We start from the raw sequence: 23,871 nt of genomic DNA on the forward strand, positions 1-23,871 counted from the left end.
CTATATGTGTGTGATTATCATCATTCCTACAGCAATAATGTCTGAGGGAAGGAGGCACTGAAATGAGAACCTGGCTTGGGAACACATCACACTTATTATGATGGTCCTTAATGCTTCCAAAATGTAAATACTGATTTCTAAAGCCTTTAAACCACCAACATTTTACGAGATAATGATTCAGCAAGGAAACACTTTCATCTAAGTGCTGGCATGGCAAGATTGGAGTCTGGGAGATGAAATGTTCTGCTGTAAGGGCCAGGTGACAAAGAATTAGCTGTGGAGACAGCTCTGTGTAATGACTTTGAGACAAACAGGAGCTGCTGCTTTCTGGGAGGTGCTTTCAAAGGCTCCTCCCGTGTTTGCACATCTGAACCTGGAGGACAGAGGGTGGGGGCAGCCTTTAATCCCAGCTGGAGCCAGAGCCACGAGGTGCCTGCCTGAAAGGGCTGTGGGATCCTGCTGTGGGATCCTGCTGTGGGATCCTGCTGTGGGATCCTGTGGGATCCTGCTGTGGGATCCTGCTGTGGGATCCTGTGGGATCCTGCTGTGGGATCCTGCTGTGGGATCCTGTGGGATCCTGCTGTGGGATCCTGCTGTGGGATCCTGCTGCTGCAGGGCATGCTCTGATACAGCCGGTCTCTTCTGCACAGCCACCATGCCAGGGGACAGGAGGAGAGGATCAATGGAGAGCATTTTGTCACTCCAGCTGTGTCTCTCCTGACGCCTCAGAGTGCCTGGCAGACAGTCCCTGCTCCCTGACAGCTGAGCAGCACGGGGGGAATGAGGGCAGCTCCCACTGCAAAGCAGTGACACTTTATTAAGCCCAGGTATTTCAGTCTGCATTTGCTAGGGGGTTTATGAGTGTCATTACTACCAACATTTCTTTCTGCTTTAAAGAAAATGAGTTCCTGACACTGAAGAGCAAGTATGTGCCAGGGGCAATTAGCAAACACACCGGACAACTTCAGTTCCTGTCAAGACACTTCCGCCCAGCCCTGCCAGGAGAGTTATTACCTCCTGTCCCAGGAAAGCCTATTCCTGTCTCTGAGCATGGTGTCCTTGCCCCTCAGTCCTCAGCCAGTGGCTCCTTGCTGCCTTGACAGAGAAGTCAGGGCCCTGTGTTAGAAATCTGGAAGGACCTCTGGAAGCCTGGATATTCTGACAGCATTACAGCTGTATCAGCATCTTCCAAAAAGTGAGGTGGCAAAGGAGTGAGCAGCCCAGGGGCTGGACTGATACCACCCCATGTTTCTTCCCCAATCCCTACAAACTCTGGTCAGATCCCAGACAGAGCAGAGTTGCAGCCAGGCCCTGCCATGGGCCCAAACTGCATCAGATGAGAGTTGTTAGGTCAGGATAAACCATTCTGACATCTGAACACACTGTTTTGGAAACACAGGAAGGCACCTGTACCTGTTCATGTGGGATGGCTGGAGCAGTCAGTGCAGGTGAGGATACCTGTGCACATGTTGACTAACAGCTGCACTTGTGGCCATTGCCAACATGCCAGGTTCCTCTCTCAGGTATTTCAGCTACAGGAGCTCTTTATGTGCCACTGATGGTCCTTCCTTGGCTGGTCTCTACCTCTTTCAGTTCTCAGTTGATGTAACTTTTCTTAAGATTAAAGCTTCATCATTCTTGACTCAGGCTGCATCCCTCCATTTCCCATGGAAGAGGGAACATTACCTCCCAAACTAAAGACCAGGAGACCCAGCTCCTGCCATGGGCCAGCTCTTACAGGAATATCCATAGCATCACCACTGAAGCCCTTGCAAGCAGAAGGGCATCCCCCAGAGCAGGCAGCAGCTCCATTCTGGGCACCTCTGACTTCCTACAGCTGAGGTCCATGTGCACTGCACCTCCCTGTGTGCTTTCACTGCATCTTGGGGAGATCTGAACCTCATGGATGGACTGGGAGGAGGGGAAGGGCCATTAGAGGCTGATGGGCGAGGGTGGACACATCTCCATGCCCTTGATCAGCACTGGGATGTTCCAGGAGCTCAGGAAACACCCACCTGCTGCCTGAGACAGACTGATGGGACCTGTGAGGACACATTTCCATTTCTGAAGGGAAGAGGCAACAAAGGAAGGAAAGGAGTCACTCCAGGAGACACAAGAAAATTCAGCAGATGGAATATCTGATGTCCATTGAGGAAGAGGCCACCTGATTAGAGAGAGCTGAACATGGCAGGAACAGAGCAGGAGTCACTCCCAGGACAAGCAGTGACAAAACTCACTGCTGAGATTTCTGCATGTGTGTCTCCTTTTTCTGCTTTCAGGACCAACACCTGCTGTGGGAGGCCCCCAAAGCCTGACACATGAGCAGGATGGCTCTGATCCTGCTCCCACAGGGCTTTGCTGGCAGGTGAGCCAAGGCCTCAGAAGCTGGAAAAGGAAAAGCAGAAGCCCAGTCAAGTTTGCTCTGCCACATGGGAGCTGCAGGACCAGCTGCACACTGCCAGACTTCTCTCAGCTCACCACCCTCATTGCAGAGATGTGTCCAGGAACTACCACAGCTGGGCTCAGCTCCTGCCATGCTCTGGCTGCTCGCCACCACCTCGCCCAGGGCTCGGGGAGCTGTAATCTGGGCTGTGGAGCTGCTGCACAGGAGCTGAGCTGTCTCAAGTCCTCAGCAGGGCCACCCAAGCTCTGGCATTTTCTAGCAACCCTTCTCTGCTGAGGGAGATGAGCTCCAGCCCTGCCAGAAACTGAAGGGTTCCACAGAGAGCACCTGGTCCAGCCTTGCAGATGGGTTCCAGCAGGCACAGTGTGGCATCAACTGGGGGATCAAAAAGCCAGATGGGATGGGGGCAGTGGTACAAGGCCACAGCGCGGCCACAAACTTACCCATCACAACCCCAAAACAGCCACTGAGGAGTGTAAATGGGCTGGGCATTAACCAAAGTCACAGAGTTATGACCAGGCACATCACAGCTGCTGGGCCAGACCATGGAGGTCCCGTGGCCTCATGGCACAGAGAAACAAACTCCCATAAAACATCCTGGATCTACAAGAGCACCAGCAACCCCACTCTGACCCAGCAGCTCCACACCTTCAGTGAGATGGGAAGCCCATGTTCTCCCATTCAAGGTAGAGAAACATTCCTCATTTCTCAGAGGAGCTTAGTTATAAATGCAGCACCACAAATTGTTGCTACCAACCACCAAAACCACAGAAAATGATGGGAAATCTGAACAGTAAGAGCTCTTTAAAGATTTCCTCCAAATCTCCTACTTCAAGCCTCCCCAGAGCTTCAGCTGGAACTGAGACATGGGAGATGCTTCAATCTGTTCTAAACCTGCTTGTCAGACTCCTCACAAACACAGCACTACACTCAGGAGCACCAAAATCTTGGACAGCTGTTGGGAGAGGTCACACAAACACAACCATGAGCTCTTTGCCAAATGTGTGTTCATGTTGTTGTGGCATCCACAATGACTCCATAATCTCCTGTGATATTCCTCTGATCTCCCAGAAAGCCATGCATGATTAAACAGATATTCTGTCTTTCCAGAAGTCTTTATCTGCCTGAGGTCTTGGAAAGCTGATGAGCTGCACTGCCTTGGGGTGAACAGGCAGAGAAGCTCCCTCAAATCAGACTCTCAGTACAGACCTAGAAACCACCACCGAGTTTTAAAAACTCTTGGTGGCATAAAGAGGAATCAGCAGACAGCTGAAGAGCATGCACACACCCCACACTTGCTCTCCCAGGACAGACAGAGAGCAGGCAGCTCTGTACAACATTCCCTGACACAGTCTGTCACCCCTGGACCTGCTCCCTCTGAGGCCAAGCCTGGCTCAGACCGAGGACGCTGCCACACTGCTTGCACTGCGGGGATGCTTGGGAAAGCAGCAAAGAGTGAGCAAGAGCAGGACAGTGAGCTTTGGAGGAGAAATCCTCAACCCAATTCCTTCTGAATCGTCCAAAGCCATGCTCCCCTGACAATCCTGCCCATCAGAGCACTGTCCCACAGCTTCAATTCCACCTATGTTTTTTGGTTTGTTTTTCTTTCAGAAGAAAGGTGATAACCTGAAGACCTTCACTGCCCCAAGCAAAGCAGGAGCAACACAAGGTCCCACAGGTGACGTGCTCAGCAGCACAACACATAATGCAGTGCCAGGGCAGAGCCCAACCTCTCAGCAGGGCTTTTAACAGAGCTTGCCATTATCCAAATGATGATGGGAACAAACCTGTCCATCCAGCAAGCACAAGCCTGGAAGGTGCCATGCTGTGGTGAGGTTCTGTTACCTAATCCACACACCAAGCAGCCAACTGCTTGTGTTGGTGGAGTGGTTTGCAGTAACTTTCTCGTGTCCATAGCTCTAAAGCCCCCTTGCCCTCCTCTCCCCCTGCAGCTCACAGAGCTGCACCAAGCACAGCAGGTGAAGACAAAGGCACCAGCAGCTGTGGGAGATGCACTGTGAGATCTGTGACACACAGCAAAACCCTTCCATTCTCCAAGGCAGCTCAGCTGTGCAAACCAGGAGCAGAGGGAGCCTGAGGTGGGAAAGGTCACCAATGTACCCCCCTCTCCTGGCTCTGTCCCCCAGGCACAGTCAAGCTGTCATGGTTCCTTCTGACCTAATGGAAGGATTTGCATATGCCCTGAAGCCAGCATGACTGACAGCCTTTCCACTGTTATCCTCACTTGTGTAATTGCAGCAGCTATTCTTGTACACTGAAATGTCTAATCTTAGCAAGCCATGGAGCTGCTGGGTAATATGGACCAGCCGGGAATTTCCATGCAATTACTCACCACTGCTACTGGCACTTACTTTGGCTGGTAAAAGTCCTTCTTGTCAGCCGACCCCAGGCTCTGCAAGACAAAAGGACAGATGTATTTATTTTTTTTACCCTTTGCCAAGTGAGTGTCACTGATGAGGATGTGTGGGGGAGCACTGAAAGGCACATGTCTGTTATCTTCCTGCCCAATGGGTCTCAGTGTACTGGCTGGACAGGACAGCTTGGCCCTGCAGCCATAGGCAGTACCCACAGCATCAAAGATGTAAAAATAGAGAGTTAAACTAGAGGTGAGAGGATGCATTAGATCTGAACTCAATGTACTCAGGCATGTCTCTGTCTCCTGCAGAAAAGTGGCACCTTGTGTCAGGAGGGGACTCAAGTCCTGTCAAGTCCACCCAGGCTGGAAAGAGGATGAAGTGCAGGGTTTGGTGGAGGGGCTGAGCCACCACCATTGCAAAGACCCTCTGGCAGGTCAGGGGCTGAACCCCAGGCCCGTAGTTTCTGCCAGGAGCAGGACAACAAAATTCTTCTGCCAGGAAAACCACAACAGGCCTCAAGCACACGCAAAATAGGAAGCAGAGACAGCCCCGATGCTCACTCAGGTTCCTGTCCCTCCAACTCCACCCCCAGCATGATGGAGTACAAGTCTGAGAGCACCACAGATGAGCTGTGCCACGGTTCCCTGTGAGACCTCAGTGAGGCCAAGCCCCCCCATGGGGCCCCTGGGCACGGCACAGACCCCAGCTGGGGAGCGTGGCCAGGTATGCGCATGGCACACCCACAGAGCATGTGTGCAGCTCCTCATGCTGTGAGGATGGGGCCGTGTACCCCACACACATCCCAGTGTGTCCCCCAACACACCCTGTCCCAGAGGCGCCCACAGCAGGGCCTGGCCCTGCCCCAAGGCCCCAGTGCATGACAGGAGCTCCCTGAGCACAGCATGGTACCTGCTGTACCGAGGGTGTGCAGGGCAGGCTGTGCCCAACGCAGGGGGATGCCCATGGCAGGCGGCACCAGGACAGACAGACACAGACCCACCAGACCTGGCTGTCACCAAAGCTCTTGCACTGCCACAGCCCTCTCCTCCTCCTCGTCCTGGGGATGATCCTTGTCTGTGCACCGTGTGGGGTGGAGGGCAGGGGGCAGCAGTGCAGGGTGGCCCCGCCGCTGTCCCTGTCCCCGCGTGTCGGTGCCTCTCGCAGGAGCCGCCGGGGCTCCGGGGCGGCTGCTGGAGTTTTGCTCTGTGGTTGCCAGGCAATGGCGAGCTCCAGCTCGAAACAGCAGGAGCAGCGGGGCCGAATGCTAATCAGGCCCGAAAGAGCAGTCCCAAAGCTTCCCCTTGCCAGCCAAAGCCAAAGAGAGCTCCCACCAAAGCCAGCAGGGAGAGGAGGACCCCAGCTTTTAAACAGACAGGGATCCATTGTCACCAAAACATACACCAAAACATAACCAAAAGGGAGCTCTGGCCACGCCAGCAAGATGGGGATGTGGTTCTGTGGTGGGTGACCCTCTCCATGGCATGGAGACGTTGGGTGGTCACTGGTGCAGTGGGGAGGCTGCAGCCACCCCAGGGCACAGGGTACAACAGTCTGTGTGTGACATCCTGGTGCTCAGCCCAGGGCACACAGAGGCCTGCGGGTAGAGCTGGGAGCACACAAGGAGCACCTTCCATTTGGGGTGAGAAGCTCACTGGGAAGGGCTGAAGCTGTGTCAGGGGAGGTTTAGGTTGGATATCAGGAAAGGTTCTTCCCCCAGAGGGTGCTGGCACTGCCCAGGCTCAACAGGGAATGGGCACAGCCCCGAGGCTGCCAGAGCTCCAGGAGTGTTTGAACAGTGATCTCAGAGGTGCACAGGGTGGGATTGTTGGGGTGTCCTGGGCAGGACCAGGAGTTGGACTGGATGATCCTTGTGGGTCCCTCCCAACTCAGGAGATTTTCTGGTTCTGTGTTTCTAAGATGTCACCTGCCCTGTTGCTGACTGTCAACATGCAAGAGCTCAGAGCAGCCCCGCCGGGTGGAGATGGGGACAGCCCCTGGCTGTCCCTGCTGCTCCTCTGACCCCACAGCAGCAAGGAGCTGCAGCAAAGCCCCACGAATCAATGGCCAGACACCAAATTGGGCTGATCCAACAGTGGCACAACCTGCCCAGATAGGTGCTGGATTCTCCATCCTTGGAGACATCCAAGACCCACTGGACATGGTCCTGGGTGTCCAGGATAATCCAGGGTAAGTGATCCTGCACTGAGCAGGGAGTTGGGCTGAGAGATCTCCCAAATCACTCCGTGCATTCCTGAGGTAGCAGAAAAATGAGGACAGCAGTAACTGCTCAGGATGAGTGATGGCACCTGAGTGATGGGAGCTGTCCTGAAAGCCCAGAGCACACCCAGGAACAGCTCCACCCCTTCCAGCACAGCATTCCCATATGATATTTCCTTACTTCCTTAAACTTGCACCCAAAACCCAAAGTGTCAAGGGAGGATGGATTGGTTTCAATGAAGTTCATGAGCCACAACAAATTCAGTTCCTTCTGCTCTCTGTGCTAGTAGGGATCATGGAGAACTGCTGATACTTAAGGAAAAATCACCCGCAAACAGTGTTCTCAATGCCATTGAAACAACATCTGGATAACCTGCACCTCACATAGCCAGACCCTCCACCCAGCCACAGTGGAGGTCCACGGAAAAAGCTCCCATCAATGCCATAGCCAGTGGAAAACTAAGATTTTAGATATCTGAGATAAAACAATAAGGAACTATGCGAAAAGATTAAAAAAACCTCATCAATAAACTGGGCAGTGATTACAGCAATTATGAGCCAAAATTACTAATTTTAATGCTCATAAAGAAAATAGCAAATAAGGAGGAAAAGCAGAATTTCAGCAACATGTCCATGGAATTGGTCCCCGAGGAAGACCAGGAGCTTTGAATCAGCTGGTGGCTGTACCACCACCCCAAAGTCTGCCCTCGAGCCATTTCTTCCCACTTTGTGTCCCACTTTCCCCATATTGCTCAGGCACAGCCCTTTGCCTCCTCACTCTCTTTCCAGAAGAGAACAGGACCATGCCCAATAGGCAGATGGAGTTGCACAGGTCAATCCCACCATGCTGCATTTCTCTCTACTAAGCAAGCACAAAATCAAGGTGGCCATGGATCCAGAGGGCTCTGGGAGAGTGTCCAGGAAAGCACAGTAACCATCAGTGAATGGAGCAGAGCTTGCTGGAGGCCTTTCCAAGGGCAGGGACATCACAACATCCTGGTGGGAACTGGAGCACTGAGAGAGCTCAGAGCCCTGCCTGGGAAGATCCTCCTCATTGGGGGATTGGTTAATGAAGAGGTTAATGAGGGATCACACAGGAAATGGGGGAGGCTATGGGCAGGACTGGCCATGGGCACTGCCTGCTGTACTGTCACACACAAAGGGACAGCAACAGGACTGGGACAGTGCCACCAGTGCCACCTCGGTCCCACCAGGTACCACAGTCTCAGCCACACCCACAAGAGGGGAAGATAAGGGATAAGTGGCCAAGGGAAGGGTGGGATGTAGGGAAGCAGGGTCAGGCAAAGGGAACACATATCCTGGACCTTAGGAAAAGTGTCCTGTCACTGGGCTTGAGCAGAGTGTCAACACCTCCAAGTGGGACAGATAGAGCAGGTTTTACAGCACTCACTAAACAAACCAGTGTAGAGGGGACAGGTCCTGACCTTACTGGGAACTGGGACTGGCTTTTTTTTTCCTGCCTGTTCCTGAAGCCTGGGAACTGAAAGAGGCAGAGGAGCAGAAGGTGGCCTGGTGTTTTCCTGTGCCTTCTGGGAGGAAAGATCAATTCCTCCTGGACTGAGAGGGGACCTGCTGGCTTCTATCAATGCAAATAAAGAATAAAAGCTCAAATGCCAGCCTGTGTGCATGCTCTGCTCCTGGATGGTCTCCAGACTTCTGGAGGAGTGACTGCTTGTGGCTCCTGTGCATCCTGGCAGAGCTGGGGATGGCAGAGAGGTGCAACCACAGTGTGGCTCAGCTCCCAGAACAATCTGGGAGCCTCACAGACTCCCAGACACCTCCTGCTGCTGCTCAGGGTGCTGGGAGCCCCCAGCCATGCTGAGACAGAGGGAGAGGAGCATCACCCAGCTCTGAGTCCTGTGAGCCCCACGCTGCAGCGTGAGTCACCCTCCAGTGGGACCCACTGCTGCTCCTCGCTTGCTCACTTCACTGATGACTCAGGCCTGAGGAAGCACAGTTTAGGTCCCTTAATGAAATAATTTTTATCAGCTTGTCTTTCTAAAACAAGCACCTCAAGCGAGGCTTGCACCCATCTCCTCCCTTTTGTCCTAAAACACCGAGGTGAGGAACTGTGGGCATAGGCAGCACAGAGGCATCTGTGGGGGCAGGAGCAGCCCCTGCTGCCCTGGCATGTGGCACTGGGCAGGGCAGCCACCAAAACTTCCCAGAACATGTGCTCCATCCCTCCAGTGCCTCAGCAGGGCCAGGAGAGGAAGGTGGGATACAAGGGTGCTGTGATGCCAGATGATGCACATCCCATCCCTGGAAGTCTCCAAGGCCAGGTTGGATGGGGCTTGGAGAAACCAGGGATAGTGGAAGGTGCCCATGGCAAGGGGTGGGACAGGATGAGCTTTAAAGTCCTTTCTGACCCAAACCACTCCTTGATTCTATGAATCTGGGCCAACAAGAATGCTTGAATTTGCTCTTTCAATTTCAATTTTCAGGCACTAATTAAATAATTTTGTGAGTTACACAATGCAGGTAAGATAGCAGCCCAGATTCCCTAGGCCAGCTCATCTCCACAGCCAGCCCTGCTGGTCCCTAGTCAGAATTAGCACAACATGCTGCAGACAGAAATGATGAATGATTTAAAGGAGTGTGCTGAATTTCAAAATTCAGCCAGGCTAGGAAGATTACAGACCTGGGGTTGCAAACAAAGATGTTCATGGAGGGGCTAAGACAGAGGTATTGTTTTATTTATTTCTTCCTGCCAGCAGACATAAATCCTGTTGTACTTTTTCCTCCCATAAATGTTGCCAAGCATAATCTTGGCTCATCTTTTTTTCTAGGCAGTGTCCCTGGGAGAACAAAGTTATTAGCAAGGCTGAAGAAGCCTCATGCAATTATTTAGCAACTATACCAAAATAATCCCCAAAGACCGGTGGCTGCTCACAGGTGGCAGCTTTCTAAGTCACTCCAATAAAATCTGGCTCAGTAACTCCCAGCGTAATCGATGCCCACACAAACAAACCAGAGGAAAACTGAGGGATGACTGATTTTTCCATGCTAGAAGAGGATCCTGCAAAGCAAGCTCATGAGCCATTGCTGGCTGCAGGCTGTGCTGCCGCCCTGCCACCGTCCCCTGCCGGGACCTCAGCGTCCCTGAGCTGCACCTGGAGCTGGGCTGGACAGACTCCAGGGGGATTTGGGCACAGGCAGGAAGTGCTTGGCCCCCAGGGCAGGGCAGGGTTTGGGGACCATGGCTGCACAGCCTGTCCCCCCATCCCTCCCAGCTGTCACCTGGATTCTGGTGGTTCTGCTCCCAGGCACAGCCATTCCCCAGGCTCTGTGTATCTGCAACATGCTGCAGTTATGAGTAATCAGGAGGTGATGCCTGACTGTCGGAAGGGGAATAAAATTCAGAGCCTGGGATGTGAGTGGTTGTTTGGGAGGAGGAGGAGGAGGAAGGAGATGGCAGCCCCCACCCCAGCTCACAGCATCCCCCCGAGCAAGGGCTGGAGCAGGGGCAGGCTGGGTACTCCAGGCAGCCCATCTCCCTCCAGCCCAATGGCAAGGGCTGGCTGAGGAGCCAAAGGGCTCTGGGAATGCTGCCTCCCTTCTGTGGACTCCAGCACCCATCCCACCTGCCACCTGCCCCCAACACTGCACTCCTCAAACAGCCCCAGCATTGCCAGGGTCCCGAGCTAATATAGCCCCAGGCAGCCCCAAAACACCACCTGAGGCCAGATGAACGCTCAAATCCTAAAACTTGAATTTCAGGCTGGATCAACCAGATTGCTGAGCTGAAAATCACAGAGGTAACTCCTGCCTCCAGTGTGGGTGCCAGCCTGGAGGGAGCTCCAGGTCACCAAGCTGGGGCAGCCCAGATTCCCAAAGGCCATCCTGGATGGAGAGCAGATCCTACCTGTGTGCTGAAGTATGGAACACAAGGAATGGAGAACTGGGGTCTCTCAATAAAGCGTGGGTGACCCAGCAAAACAAATCTGGTGGCAGCGGAAGGGTCAGGTGGGCCAGGCAGTGCTGCCCAGATGAGAATGGCTGGCTCAAGGAAAGGAGGGAAGAGGACACAAGCCTCTGGCAATCACAGAAGGGCCTTTGTCAGAGGATGGTATTTTGGCAAGGCCAAAGCGCCCGTGGGACCATAGGGAGGGGTGTGAGCCCTCAGCCCCAGCCTCTCACCATCGTGACCCTGCCTCTTCCTGCCTCGAATGCAGAGGATCTGAGGAGGGGGTGGCAATCCCCCCCAGACCCGACCCAGCCAGGGAGGATGCCAATGGCTCCAGCACGTTCATTCTTCCACAGCTACCTCATCCCATCCAGCTCAGAGCAGGAGCCTGACCCAGCTCTCACACTGGCCTGCAGACAGCCCTGACCCCATGCATGCACATGGGGCAGTGATGCACATCCAAGATGGGCTTTGAGTCCAATAGAAGGTGAAAAACAATCTGGAAACCAGAGAAAACAGGGTTTGGACCACTGAGTGGGGAAGGAGGAGGGAAACGTGGCTATGCACACACAGTACACTGAAGCAATCCAGAGAACAGAAGCAAGGCCCTGCAGCCCCCCCCCCAGCAGAGGAGCAAACCCACACTTGGGAGCTGGGAACTCCTGGTGTCCTCCAGGCACCTGCCCAAGACATCACAGATCCAGTGGGGAACAGGGGCTGTTTCAGTGTCCCCCTGCTGCCACAGCTTTGTTCAGACACCAACCTGACCCCAGCCCCTCACAATGGCAGAGTGTGTGAGCAGGTGAGCACCACCCTGCTCCAGCTCAGCTCAGCTCAGCAGAGGGGCAGTGGCCATTCTGCCACCCACCCTCACAGCTGGGACCCAGGAGGGGAGGCCTTGGTGTTTTTCTAGGGCCTGAAATAGAAACATAAACCTGGTTCTTTGGAAAATGGGGTGACCACCAAAGGGTGCTGGGCACCGCCCAGGCTCCCCAGGGAATGGGCACAGCCCCGAGGCTGCCAGAGCTCCAGGAGCATTTGGACAGTGCTGCCAGGGATGCCCAGGGTGGGATTGTTGGGGGGTCTGTGCAGGGCCAGGAGCTGGACTTGGGTCCAGCTCTTAGGTCCAACTTGGGTCCAATCCCTATGGGTCCATTCTAGGATATTCCATGATTCTGTGATCCCCACCCAGCCTCTCCCTGAGCCCCAGGGCAGTGATCGGAAGGGCTCTCTGGGACAGCAGCCACATCACCAGCCCCTCACTCCAGAGCATGTCTCTGCAGCTCAGCCTGGCCCTGCCAGCAGGTTGTACACTCTTCAGGGCCAGGCCAACCAGAACAGTGTCAAATTTCCCAACATCATTAATTCTGTTTCCTCTTCTCCTCCAGCTGGGAGCTCACCTCTACAGGTGCACTGCACAGTGGAGCAGGGATCTGTGTTGAAGCAGGAGGAAGGAGCCAGGCCCTGGTTCCACAAGCCACGCCAGCATGTCTCCAGGGACCCCCCACCTCCCACCTCCCAGGGATCCCCCCCTCTCCCTCCCTCAGCAGTTGCACCCACAAAACTGGGCTGCCTGCTGCACAGACCCTCACAGTGACTTGGGGTTCCTTGTCAGCCGTGAAGGGCTGACCCCATCCCAGCCTGCCTTCCTGCGGGAGGAAAAGCAAGTCTGCTCATGAGCATCTGCCAGCACCCTCATTAAACAAGTCCCTTTGCACTCCCTCCTTGCCTTCCCACCCCTTGCAGCATCTCCCCAGCCCTGCTTTCCCCAGCTGAGCCTCTTCCCAGCCACGCTCCCCGTGCCAAGGGGAGCTCACCCACAAACCCCTCGCAGCTCACACCACGCTAAGGCTGACCCAAGCTTCAAAGCATTTCTTTATTGAGAGCTCATCCAGGAAACTTTGTTTTCTGCACTCCTATTGTACTGCTGCATGCCTGTAGGAATTCATTCATGCACAGACAGCCACGCAGGCACGCACAGGCTCTGTGCTGGAGTCTCCCCGTGCAAGGAGCTCCCGGAGCCCTGCCAGGGCCACCACAGCCAGACCCTGCACTTGCTGCTTCTCCGGATGGAAGAACTTGTCAAATTGCTGGCAAAACCAGGGGAGCTTGTAAACCTGCCACCTCCACAGCACCCAGGGTGACAGGCACGCACAGGCCTGGGCACCTTGGCTCAGTGCTGTCAGTCACCCAGCCCTGCAGAGGGGCAGGGAGGGTGCAGAATGTGCCAGGGAGCTGCAGGCACAGGCTGCAGTCACCCATGGCCAGGACTGCCAGTGGGCTGCACACTTCCCTTCTCCACCTTATTTTTCCTTCTTTTTCGTGATCAGAGCCTGCAAGCTATTACAGCAGCTTGGAGCACATCGGGAAGGAGCTGTGCTTGGGCTTAAGTGTTTGCAGGATCAGGGCTGAGCTGTGGAGCTGAACTTGCTGCTATTTATAGCAGGAAGCCCTGAGCACAGCACGTTTGGAGGGGACCATGGCCAGGCCTGTGTTCCTGCTAAAACCTGGTGGGTTTTTTATTTTGCCTCCTTTTGGGGATGTCAGCTGCCTGATCTCATAATTGCATTCATGTGCTGCCTGGTATTTACAAATGGTTTTGTTATTTTTTAATCTTTGGGCACACCAGGTCATAAAATCCCAGACTGGTTTGGGTTGGAAGAGACCTTAAAGTTCATCCTATTCCACCCCCTGCCATGGGCAGGGACACCTTCCACTAGACCAGGTTGCTCCAAGCCCCATCTACCCTGGCCTTGAACGCTTCCATCATCCTACATGTTTATACTGGTTTATTGGTGAAGTTCTATCTTTCATCACTGGTTAAAAAAAAAAAAAAAAGGCAGGAAAAGAAGCTAAATCCTTGTAATAAACTCAGCTCCCAGGACCTGCAGCTAATTAACCACACCCTGTGGTGCAGCATGCACTTCACACACGGCCCTGCGTGCCCGCAGCCTGGCTGGGTGTCAGCAGCCTGGCAGCAGCTCTGCCCGCCAGCCCAGCTAATTATAGTGTGGGGAGTAAACGAGGGTGCCCTCCCTGCCCTCCCTTCCCCTCCCGTGGCTGCTCCCCTGTTGCTACAGCCTCTAACAAAGAGGGCACAGGACTGCAGCACAGGCCCCCCTTCCCTGAGGCTCTCAGGGGGACCCGCGAGCAGCACAAGGATGAGAGTGCCCTGGAGATGGTGTTGGGGGTGTCCAAGGGCCCTGAGCCTACCCCAGGGGTACCTGGGCAGGGAGCAGGCCTGCCACCACACCCCCACCGTGACCCTACCCCACTGCAGAGCCAGGCTGCTGGTCCCATGCCATCCCTGCTGTCCTTCCAGCCACCAAGCTCTCCTTGGACAGAGCTCTGCCTCTCCCTTGGCTCTCCTGCTGCCTCCATGCACTCCCAGCACTGGGTCTGGGGGAGCCTTTCCAGTCTGCCTGGAAAACCAAGGCCATGGGAATGTCCCTCTCCTCCAGCAGCCTCAGCCCCTTGAGAGGGACAAGGCACAGATGTAGGAGGACCAGAGTGGGACCCACCTCCACTGCCTGGGGTTTGCTGCCCCACAGGGGAGCCCAAGTACCACAGACCCCCCAGCAGGCAGCAATGCTGTCGTGGGCACAGCCAGGACCAACAAAGTATACCACCCTCAGGAAGTGTCCTCTGTCGTCAAACCTCTCCTGGGGTAACACATGTGGAAAATGGGGAGGATCTGAGCAGAGCAGGGACCCAGGGGACCTGGCTGGTCACCCACCACAAGTTATAAACAACCACAGCACACATGACACCTGCAGGGACATAAACAGAACCCAGAATTCAAAATGCACAAGACACAGAATTCTACAGGGCTGGAATAAGTTGGAAGTGACCTTAAACCTCATCCCACCCCCTGCCATGGGCAGGGACACCTTCCACTATCCCAGGTTGCTCCAAGTCCTGTCCGACCTGGCCTAGAACACTTCCAGGGCTCCAGGGGCAACCATGGCTTCTCTGGACAACAACATCCACACAGAGTTCAAAGCACAATTGGAGAGCAGTTCCCTCATGCTTTTGGCCCTGAAAGTGGCTCCCCAAGGTCACACAGCATCTGACTCAATCAGTGCAAATCAGTCAATCTCCACTCCCAGGAATGTGGCTGCCACCACAGAATGACCTTAACTGCTCCTAGCCCTGGAGGAAGAGCAGGGCTGTTTACAGAATGACATGCCTACCACAAAGCAAGGATGCTCCTCACAGCTGGCCTCTTCATCGTACTTCTCTTCCTCCTCAGTACCCAACACTGAGCCCAATGCATGGGAAAGCTGCTCCTCCTGCACTGCTCATGCCCAGGGAGCTGAGGAGGCTGGGCAAGCTGGGTGCTGCAGGAGGCTACAATATGCTCCTGGGGGGCTGCCTCAGCTTTATCTCAAGGTAACAGGAGCTAAAATATGATTTGGTCAGGACAGGGACAGATGTGACTCAGAGGGAGCACCTGAGCTCCACAATACAGAGCAAATCCACTGCTTAGACATAGCAGGAACCACTTCACTACCTGGGTAACACTGAAAGGTCTGTTCTGAGCACTCCTTTGCCACCACCAATGGCCCAAGGAAACCCCTCTAGGCCTAGAAATTCACTTTTACTCTCAAGTTAAAAGTATTTGTTTGTTTAAATACAGCTTGTAACATATCAACTAACCCATATCAGAGCAGCAAGCTCCCTGAAATTCATATGAAGCTGTGGCTGCCCCATCCCTGGAAATGCCAGGTTGGATGGAGCTTGGAGCAACCTTAGGTCATGGAAGGTGTCCCTGCCCATGGCAGGGGGTAGAATGAGATGAGCTTTAAGGTCCCTTCAAGACGGGTCCCTTCCATTCAAAACCACTCCATGGTTCTAGGATAATATGCCACAGGTTTTTGGGAGCATCATCAATGTGAGCAGAGAAAAACTTACAAGAACTTTATCTACTTTGGTTACAGGTGAGGCTTTAAGAAGAAAGAGCCCCTGGAGCTTTGCAGATTTCTCTTGGAACAGCCTTTCCTGAGGGATGGAGGCACTGGTTCAGTCCTGGCCACACATTTCTCATCTAGACAGAAGGGAAGAAGGAGCCAGGGGATCAGGATACCCCTCCATCCCCACAAAGCACATGGCTTTCCACAAAGCCACCCCATCTGGTAGGAAGACTGAGGTCAGCAGTAAGGTGGGGACAATGATGACCTTGCTATGTCCCCAAGTCCACCTTCCCAAGTGGAAAGGGACTGGGACAGGCAGTCCCTCACTGCTCCCACAACTGCATCCGTACCCTGAGCATTTACACAGGCTCCAGCCAGCCACCCACCACCATTTAGGAATCAAACTCCATAAAGGATGCACAAGACACACTACAGAATAAATTGAGTACATTAGAAAAAGCCTAGAGAGGAAAAATAGATTTTTGGAACGTGTTCTCAATCTCATTAATTGGGAAGACAGCCTTGGAGGGGGAAAAAAATGATTATATCCTCCCCAAACCATTATCCGCTCTTCAGAGTGTATCATATGAAAACAGTTATATAAAAGAATAAATTATATTTGGAATGGCAAGAACCCCAGAATAAAGCTAGGAACTCTGATGTTCCCATATAAAGATAGGAGACAGTTATCTGTTCCAAATTTTCCAGTTTTCTGCTGCGCCAATTCAAATTCACTACATACCAGCATGGCCATATAAAGGGGACTCCACCCATGTGAGCTTGGAAAGAGCAGTAATCCCCCAAACTATCAATTTAATGTATGGGGATAGAAAATGAGGGAAGAATGTACTCCCAGAAGGAGCGCTCTGTTAACGACATGGCACAGGGCTCCAGAACGTGCACACAGGAATATCATTTACAGGGACTTCTGCCTTGTGAGACCTGGGCTGAAATCGAGATTTCTGCACGCAGACACCATCAATGCTGCAAATTAAATGTCCGTTTCCAGATCCAATGTGAACTTTATTTTTGTTTTATTTTCTATTATTTGCTCAGTATCACGTTTCTTGGCCGGCACTAGGAAATCATCTCTTCCTTGGGGGTTTTTAAATTAATTTTCAGCCCATCTTGCCCGGGCTCTCCCGAGCAGCAAAGGAGTGAGGATGCCTCAGGGCAGGGCTAGCACCAGGCAGGGTACTCTCAGCCTGACCCCTGTGGAGGTGCTCCAGTCCTAGCCTGAGATGTGGGTGCTGACCCCAGCACCCAACCACACAGGAAACCCCACATGGGCAGCCTTAAGCTCCCCCTTACCCTGCCCTGGGTCTGAGGTGGATAAAAATCCTCCCTTTTCCTGGATTTCTGCAGATGCAACACAGCAGTGGCAATGCTGTTAGCATGGGCACATGGCACTGGTGTGGCCTGGGGCACAGCAGCAAGGGGCCAGTGACACAAACAGGGGAGGCAGGGTGTGACCCTGAATCTGGCCACACCTCCCGAGCCCTCAGGAATGTGTTGTCATGTTTGAAACCACACAACAAGCTGGTTCCTCGCCTGAACTACACAAACGATACACAAAGTGCAGGTGGTGTATTTCCAAGTTTTCTTTCCTGTTTGGAGTTTCTGTGCAGGAGACCCAGTGAATGGCCCAGCAGTTCCACATTCCTCCCACCAGACCTGTGGAGCCCCTGTTCACACCAGGAGGCAAGAAGACAGGAAGGATGGCTAGGAGATGGAAATATGGGCCAGGAGATGAAAATGAGGGCTACAGCCCATCTTTCATCAGTTTTTAAACCAGTCAAGGGCTAGGAACAGAGATTCCCTGTCACCAGTCTGAAGCTTCCAGTCCCTCTTCCTGGAAGTGTTCAAGGCCAGGTTGGACAGGTCTTGGAGAAACCTAGTATGGTGGAAAGTGTCCCTGCACATGACAGGGGCTTGGTACAACACGAGCTTTAAGTTTCCTTCCAACCCAAGCCATTCTATGAAGAAGCAGCCTGAAGAAGAAATTATTTTCTCCAGCTCTGCCAATCTAATAAAAATCATTACAAAATAAAACAAACAAAAAAACCCCTAAAAAATAAGAACTTTCTAGAAAGCACTTCCTCTCATGCCCTGAGACCCTGATGGGGACAGGAGCTCCACATTCTGGCTCCCCCCGCGCCATCGGCACCGCGCGGTGCTGGCGCCAGAGCCGGCAGCGCCCTGGGAAGGAGCTGGCAGCCAACAGCCAGCCCTGTCCAAGCCATCAGGATGGATATGCAGATAAACCAGGTCAGAGAAGTGTTTCCATCCTGGCCAGACAGTGACTAAGAGACGGCATTAATTTGTTACTCAGCTCAAGTTTAACTTTTCAGACCAAGAAGAGCCAAATGGTCGTTCCAAATGAAAAAATACTGCAGGATGCATTCCTTTGCCCTGTCCCAGGAATACCCAGGGATTCATGATTTCAAGATGGAGTTGACAGCTCTTTCATATATCACTAAGAATAACAAACCAACCTTTCTGTTTTTCTTTTCATTCCCCAAATGCTATTTACTGGTTGCAAGAAGCCACACGTCATGTTCACATAGTGCTCTGGGAAGGTGGGGCTGGACGAGCTCCACATGCTCTTAGTGCAGCACATCAAACCACCACAGACAACAAAAAGTTGTTTTATTGGCAGTCCTGCTGTCAGCATGGAGAATGAAGTGTGTATGAGGGAGCATCCACCTTCCACCCCTTTCTGGACTAACTGTGAAGGCTCCTGGGAGCTTTACCAAGGATGTGAGACTGAGAACTCAACTGACAAACCCTTTGGAGCTTGAAAGCCCTTCTAAATTTATTCAGAATTTGATAATCTGCCACAGCACCTGTGTCTGTTGCACTGCTTGGTTCAGACAGTCCCCGCACCACAGCAGGTACAGGGCAGTACCTCTGTGCCACGGTGCAGGGAGGGACCCACATGCCCAAGTGAAGGGACAGCAGCCCAATGCCTCACTGCAGGGCCCAGTGATCCCAACACCACACAGAGGGTTGGGTATCACCAGAACCTACCACACAACAGCATTTTTTTAAATTTTTGCCTTTTAGGGCCTCCAGAAAATGCTGTTTTCAATGACTGGGCTCAGAGACTCATCCAAATGAGTCAACCACAAATGCCAAGATGGTGGCAATTGTGCCCAGGGAGAGGCATCCCCAGCCCCACTGGTGCCCTCCTGTCCCTGGGCTGAAGCTGCAGGGCGTGAGCTACCACAGGGTCCCTGGGATGCCTCACACCACTACAAAGTATTTGTTCCTGCAGGGAGAGGAGATTTGATGCTGTCAGCCTGGCCAAGTGCAGCACAGCACAGCTCTAAACAAACGCTGCCACAGCGCTCAAGTCCAACTCCGTCCGCAGATGGAGCAGAAGGGATGCCCATGACATGGTACAGCCTCAGTAAATCCTGCCAGAGAGCTCAGACCACGTCATAGCCACATCTTGTTTTATAAAACCATGTGCTGTCTCACAGTAGGTCAGGTCAAAGCTTTCACCCCCAGCATCCCTGAAAAATTCCCAACCAGCTCTGCCAATGGGCCATGATCCAGAGGTCCAAATCCACCTCCCTGCGGTCACCAGCACAAGAGCTGGTACCACACACTGCTGCCTGCCCCTTTGGAACCCAAACAGTCCCTTCTCCTGCACCACTCAAGACCTGGGAACCAGTTTTAGTCCACAGCCAAACAAGCTTAAGGAATGCCTGTGGGACAGTGATGGGAGAGCCCACAGAGGCCCAGCCCAGTGAAGGACCTCGGTGGCAGCCCACTGTCACTTGAGGGACAGCACAGTGACAGTCCCCATGCCCCCTGGACATGGCACCAGGGAGACAGGACCCACCTGGTCTCCAGTAAAACCCCGGGCAGCTCCAGCTGAGCTGGGTTGCTGTGGAGGGCAGCCCAGCCCAGCATCCCTGGGCAAGGCAACACGCACGGACAGACAGGGGCTCTTACACTGAGGCAGGGCATCTTCCCCGGCAGCCAGGCGAGTCGGAAGGGCTGTGCTGAGATGCAGCGGCCACTCGGGAGGCAGGTGACACATCCTGCGTGCAAAAGGCACATCTCCAACCTGCTGGGGCTTTCGGGGCTGGGCAGGGCTCCTGCTCCTCCCGGTGCCACCCACAGCCCTTCCCTGTGGCAGCTACTGCCGGTCCCACCCTGCAGCTCCTGCCATGCCCTCATGCTCACCCCATCCCACCGGCTCCTGCCCAGCTCCAGCTCGGAGGGCATGGGAACCCTCCAGAACTGGGGTAAGGACTGGGCCAAACCCACACCCCACTGAGCCATGGCTCAGAGCCACAGCAGCTCAGGGCTGGCTGCCACAATGCCACTGGAGAGGTCTCTCCTCTGGTGTGGCCCTTGTCAGGCACAGCCCATCCTCTGGCACACCCTCCCACACACAGGGGTCTGGGCAGAGCTCACCTCTGCACTCCACAGGGCAGCAGTCCCTCAGGGTGCTGGCTGAGCCCATCTGGCCTTCCCCACAGCCAGAACCACGAAGTCTTTATGAACCTCGTGAAAAAAAACAACCGCCTTGAATGCATTTTGGCTTTTTCCCAGTAAATCTCTTTGGTACCCCCCTAGTCTGATGTGAAATCACTCACCATCTCTATAGCACTCAGAGCTGCACAGAGGTCTCTGCTTCTCCCTATCGTTCTCGTCTTCTCCTTCTGTCTTCTCTCCTTGTCTTCCTCCTCTCCCTCCTGGGTGGCCAGGCTCTCCCTGCCGGGAGGGCAGCAGCCTATTCCAAGATTCCTATCCGGCCGCCCACAGCCTCTCCCAACAATTACAGGCCTCTGCAGCTGTCCCAGGTAAGCAGCAATGACAGACCTCGAGGCAACTTCATGGAAATGTCTGTTCAGAGGCAGGGTTACCTGTCCCAGCCAACTCCTGCCTGGAAAGGAGCATCCTGCACACCCTGGCAGCATGATGATCCCAAACAACTGGATGGAGGGAAACAAAATGACACCAACATGTCCCTAGAAAACAAGGGTCTAAGTATTTTCTAGGGTCCCTGCATCATTCCAGTGGCCCCACCCCAGTCCCATGGCTTCTTCCCAGCACAGACAGGTCTGTGGGGTTGGGGTGCCCACCCCAAAAGCTTGCTCGAGCCCAGAAATTGCAAAGACAAAGTAATCCTTTAAGGCCACATCCAAAGGTTATTGGTGAAAACCCAAAGGACAATCTTTGGCAGCCACACTCAAAATGTGGGTGCTGGGGCACTGGGCAGTGCAGGGCAGAGACCTGGGCAGTGGCTGCAGGAGAAGTCTCAACCCCTGAGGTCAGGGTGCAGCTGCTCCCCAAAGAGGCACAGCCAGGCAGTGGGGCACCAATGTGATGGGCTGTGGCTCTCACCAAACACTTGCCTTATCTCTGACTTCTGGGTGTGATCACAATGAAAGCCCAGAACCCCTATCCAAAGGACAAAGCTGGGAATTCCCAACTGCAGGAGACACCAAGCCCATGCTGCTGACACAAGGCACAAGAAACTTACAACTCCTCTCACCACACCCCCCTCCATACTCCACAAGCAATAAATGACATTGTTCCCCCTGTCCCATCCCTCAGGAGCCACTGAAGGCATCACCTCCCTTGCCTTATCCCTGTGTGACTCCCAGCCCTGCCCAGCAGCACCAGCCCTGCCAGATTTAACACTCAGCAGAGACTCACCCCAGCTTCCCTGTGCTTTGAAAACAGCAGCCTCTGACCACAGGAGGGGCTTGTGCCCTCAGCAGGGCCCCATCTTTCCCACTCCCACAGTCTGTCCATAAAACCCCTCACACTTCCCTGCTAAGCAGGACAACCAGGACCCTCAGTCCTGTCCATCCACTGCCCAGAGGCAGCAGCACTGCAAGGAGCTCCCCGGTCATTTCCTGCAGGTCTGCCTGTGTATTTTAGGGACACGTGGCAGATGGGCACACCAGGGAGGATGCAGGAGCCCCTGGTCCAGCACAAGCTTATGACAAGTGAGCAGCACCCAAATTTTGCTGACCATAGGTATAAAAAGTCATTTAGAAATAAATATGAGCATAGATCTTTGGGAAGGCTGAGGAGGAAAAAGGCTGAGGAAGAACTGGCTGAACTGAGATAAAGAAACTCTTGCATCCAGACCCCATTTCTCTCCAGAAAGAGCCAAAACCTTAACAGGAGTTTGCGTTAAAGCCTCTGATCTTCACTGGGTTTCACCCCTGGGCACCACATGTTCACACAGCCAAAGCCCAAATTCAACTTTAACCCAAATAACATTAGAAAGATACTCCAGGATTAAGTGACTTGACAAGCTCCAGGCACACCCAGGGACAGAAAACTAATGGTGTGTGTCACAATAGGGCTCTGATCACATGGCCCTCCTGGCACTCACCCCATGTGCCTCAGTTTACCCAGTGATTATGGGCAGGTGCAGCACTGCCCAGCTCCTGCAGGGCAGAAGGAGGTCAGGTGCATATCACAGAATCATGGAATGGTTTGGGTTGGAAGGGACATTAAAACCCATCTCATTCCACCCCTCCCATCCTCCCATCCATCCCACACTTTCCACTGTCCCAGACTGCTCCAAGCCCCATCCAGCCTGGCCTTGGGCACTGCCAGGGATCCAGGGGCAGCCCCAGCTGCTCTGGGCACCCTGTGCCAGGGAACAATTCCTTCTCAATATTCCATCTAATCCTACTCTCTCTCAGTTCAAAGCCATTCCCCTGTGTCCTATCACTACATGCCCCTGCAAATACATATAAATAAATAAATATTTATATACACACACTCCCCCCCCGCCCCACATATTATATATGCATTTGTATTTTATGTTTAATAGTGCTGTTCCCAGGAGTGCTCCCAAGGGAAGCACAGCCCCATACTGCTTTGGCTGGGGGTCGGGATGAATAAGCAAGAGAAGGGAGGAAAGCCACGGCCCTGGGGGGTCTGCCTGCAATCAGGCAGCATTTCAGCAGTGGTGAGGGAAGAAATTAAAGAAATAAATCGTATTTTGTTCGTGCTTAGTGAACACTCACTAGAGAGTCATGAAGAAACCGCACATATGCTTTTCCAGGCAGAAGACTGCAGTGCTTGGAATCGCGGGCTGGTCCCAGGGTGGCACAGAGATGTGGGTACTCACAGCAGGAACAGGATGGATGCTGACAGGGAAGGAGGTGTCAGAGCACAGGGAGCTCTGGCTGGGGATGTGGGGTGAAGCAATGGATTTGCTATGCCTGAAAAGCTGGGCTGAGGTGGGATGCTGGGAGAGGAGCTGAGGGAGGAGAGGGGAGGTGCAGCCGGAGCCCTGTGGCTGGCACAAAAGGGGCAGCAGAAAACCCCCTTGACAGGACAGACCCTGCCCAATGCCACCATGGCACTCCTGGGGCTGGGCACCACCTGCTCCCCTACCTGTCCCCTGACCTTGGGAATGAGCTGGCCAGGAGCATCCCACCATCTCAGGATTCCCAGCAGCAGCAGCAGAGTGGGCATGGTGCCTGCTACAAAAATACATGAATTGAGTGAGCCAGTTTTGGGGCAAAAGAACAGTTTTTGAAGAGGAGGGGAGAAAAGAAAATAATTTAAAAAAAAAAAAGAAAAGGGAAAGACAAAACCGCTGTGTAAGAGATGAAGGGAATGGGGGGAGAAAAGTTTAAAAGAAATCCCTGGGGAATTGTGGAGAAGAAGAAAAAGCATAGACACGCCAGGCAAGCTGGAGTGAGAGCCAGGGAGCAGGAAGCGCCTAACTAGGATGGAGACAGAGATACTACAGAGCCCTGGTGACGTCATGCCGGAGTCGCAGCGGTTTCCAAAACAACTCCAAACTCCAGCGCCCAGAGAGGGAGTGGGGAGTGCAGGAGAAGTGGAAACGAGATGGGGCTCGGCGCTCAGAGGGAGTTGGAACAGGAGCTGGAGGCGTCTGCGGAGCTGAGCCTGCTCCCAGCTCCCCGCTCCCCGTCGGTTTGCTCTGGCGGGACGGGCTCTGGGGAGCCGGCAGCCACGGAGACAGAGGTTATTGTAGAGCCAGGCAGCATCAGAAAGGAAATTCCTGAGGGT

General features: G+C 53.6%; 1 protein-coding gene across 5 annotated transcripts in view; it reads right to left on the reverse strand.

Moving 5' to 3' along the window:
• Positions 1-23,871, reverse strand: part of LOC136563496 (ankyrin repeat and fibronectin type-III domain-containing protein 1-like) — a 239,083-nt gene that overhangs the window by 68,452 nt on the left and 146,760 nt on the right. For 4 of the 5 annotated variants that reach the window (XM_066560904.1, XM_066560902.1, XM_066560901.1 and 1 more), the window contains exon 4: positions 4,777-4,817. In XM_066560904.1, coding sequence (XP_066417001.1) covers positions 4,777-4,817 — 41 coding nt within the window. Of the gene's footprint in view, positions 1-4,776; positions 4,818-5,787; positions 5,809-23,871 lie in introns of those variants that run through there. The other variant, XM_066560908.1, reaches the window with a different exon arrangement.

The sequence above is a fragment of the Molothrus aeneus genome, chromosome 16 (assembly GCF_037042795.1).
Source record: "Molothrus aeneus isolate 106 chromosome 16, BPBGC_Maene_1.0, whole genome shotgun sequence".
In the NCBI taxonomy this organism is placed as follows: domain Eukaryota; kingdom Metazoa; phylum Chordata; class Aves; order Passeriformes; family Icteridae; genus Molothrus; species Molothrus aeneus.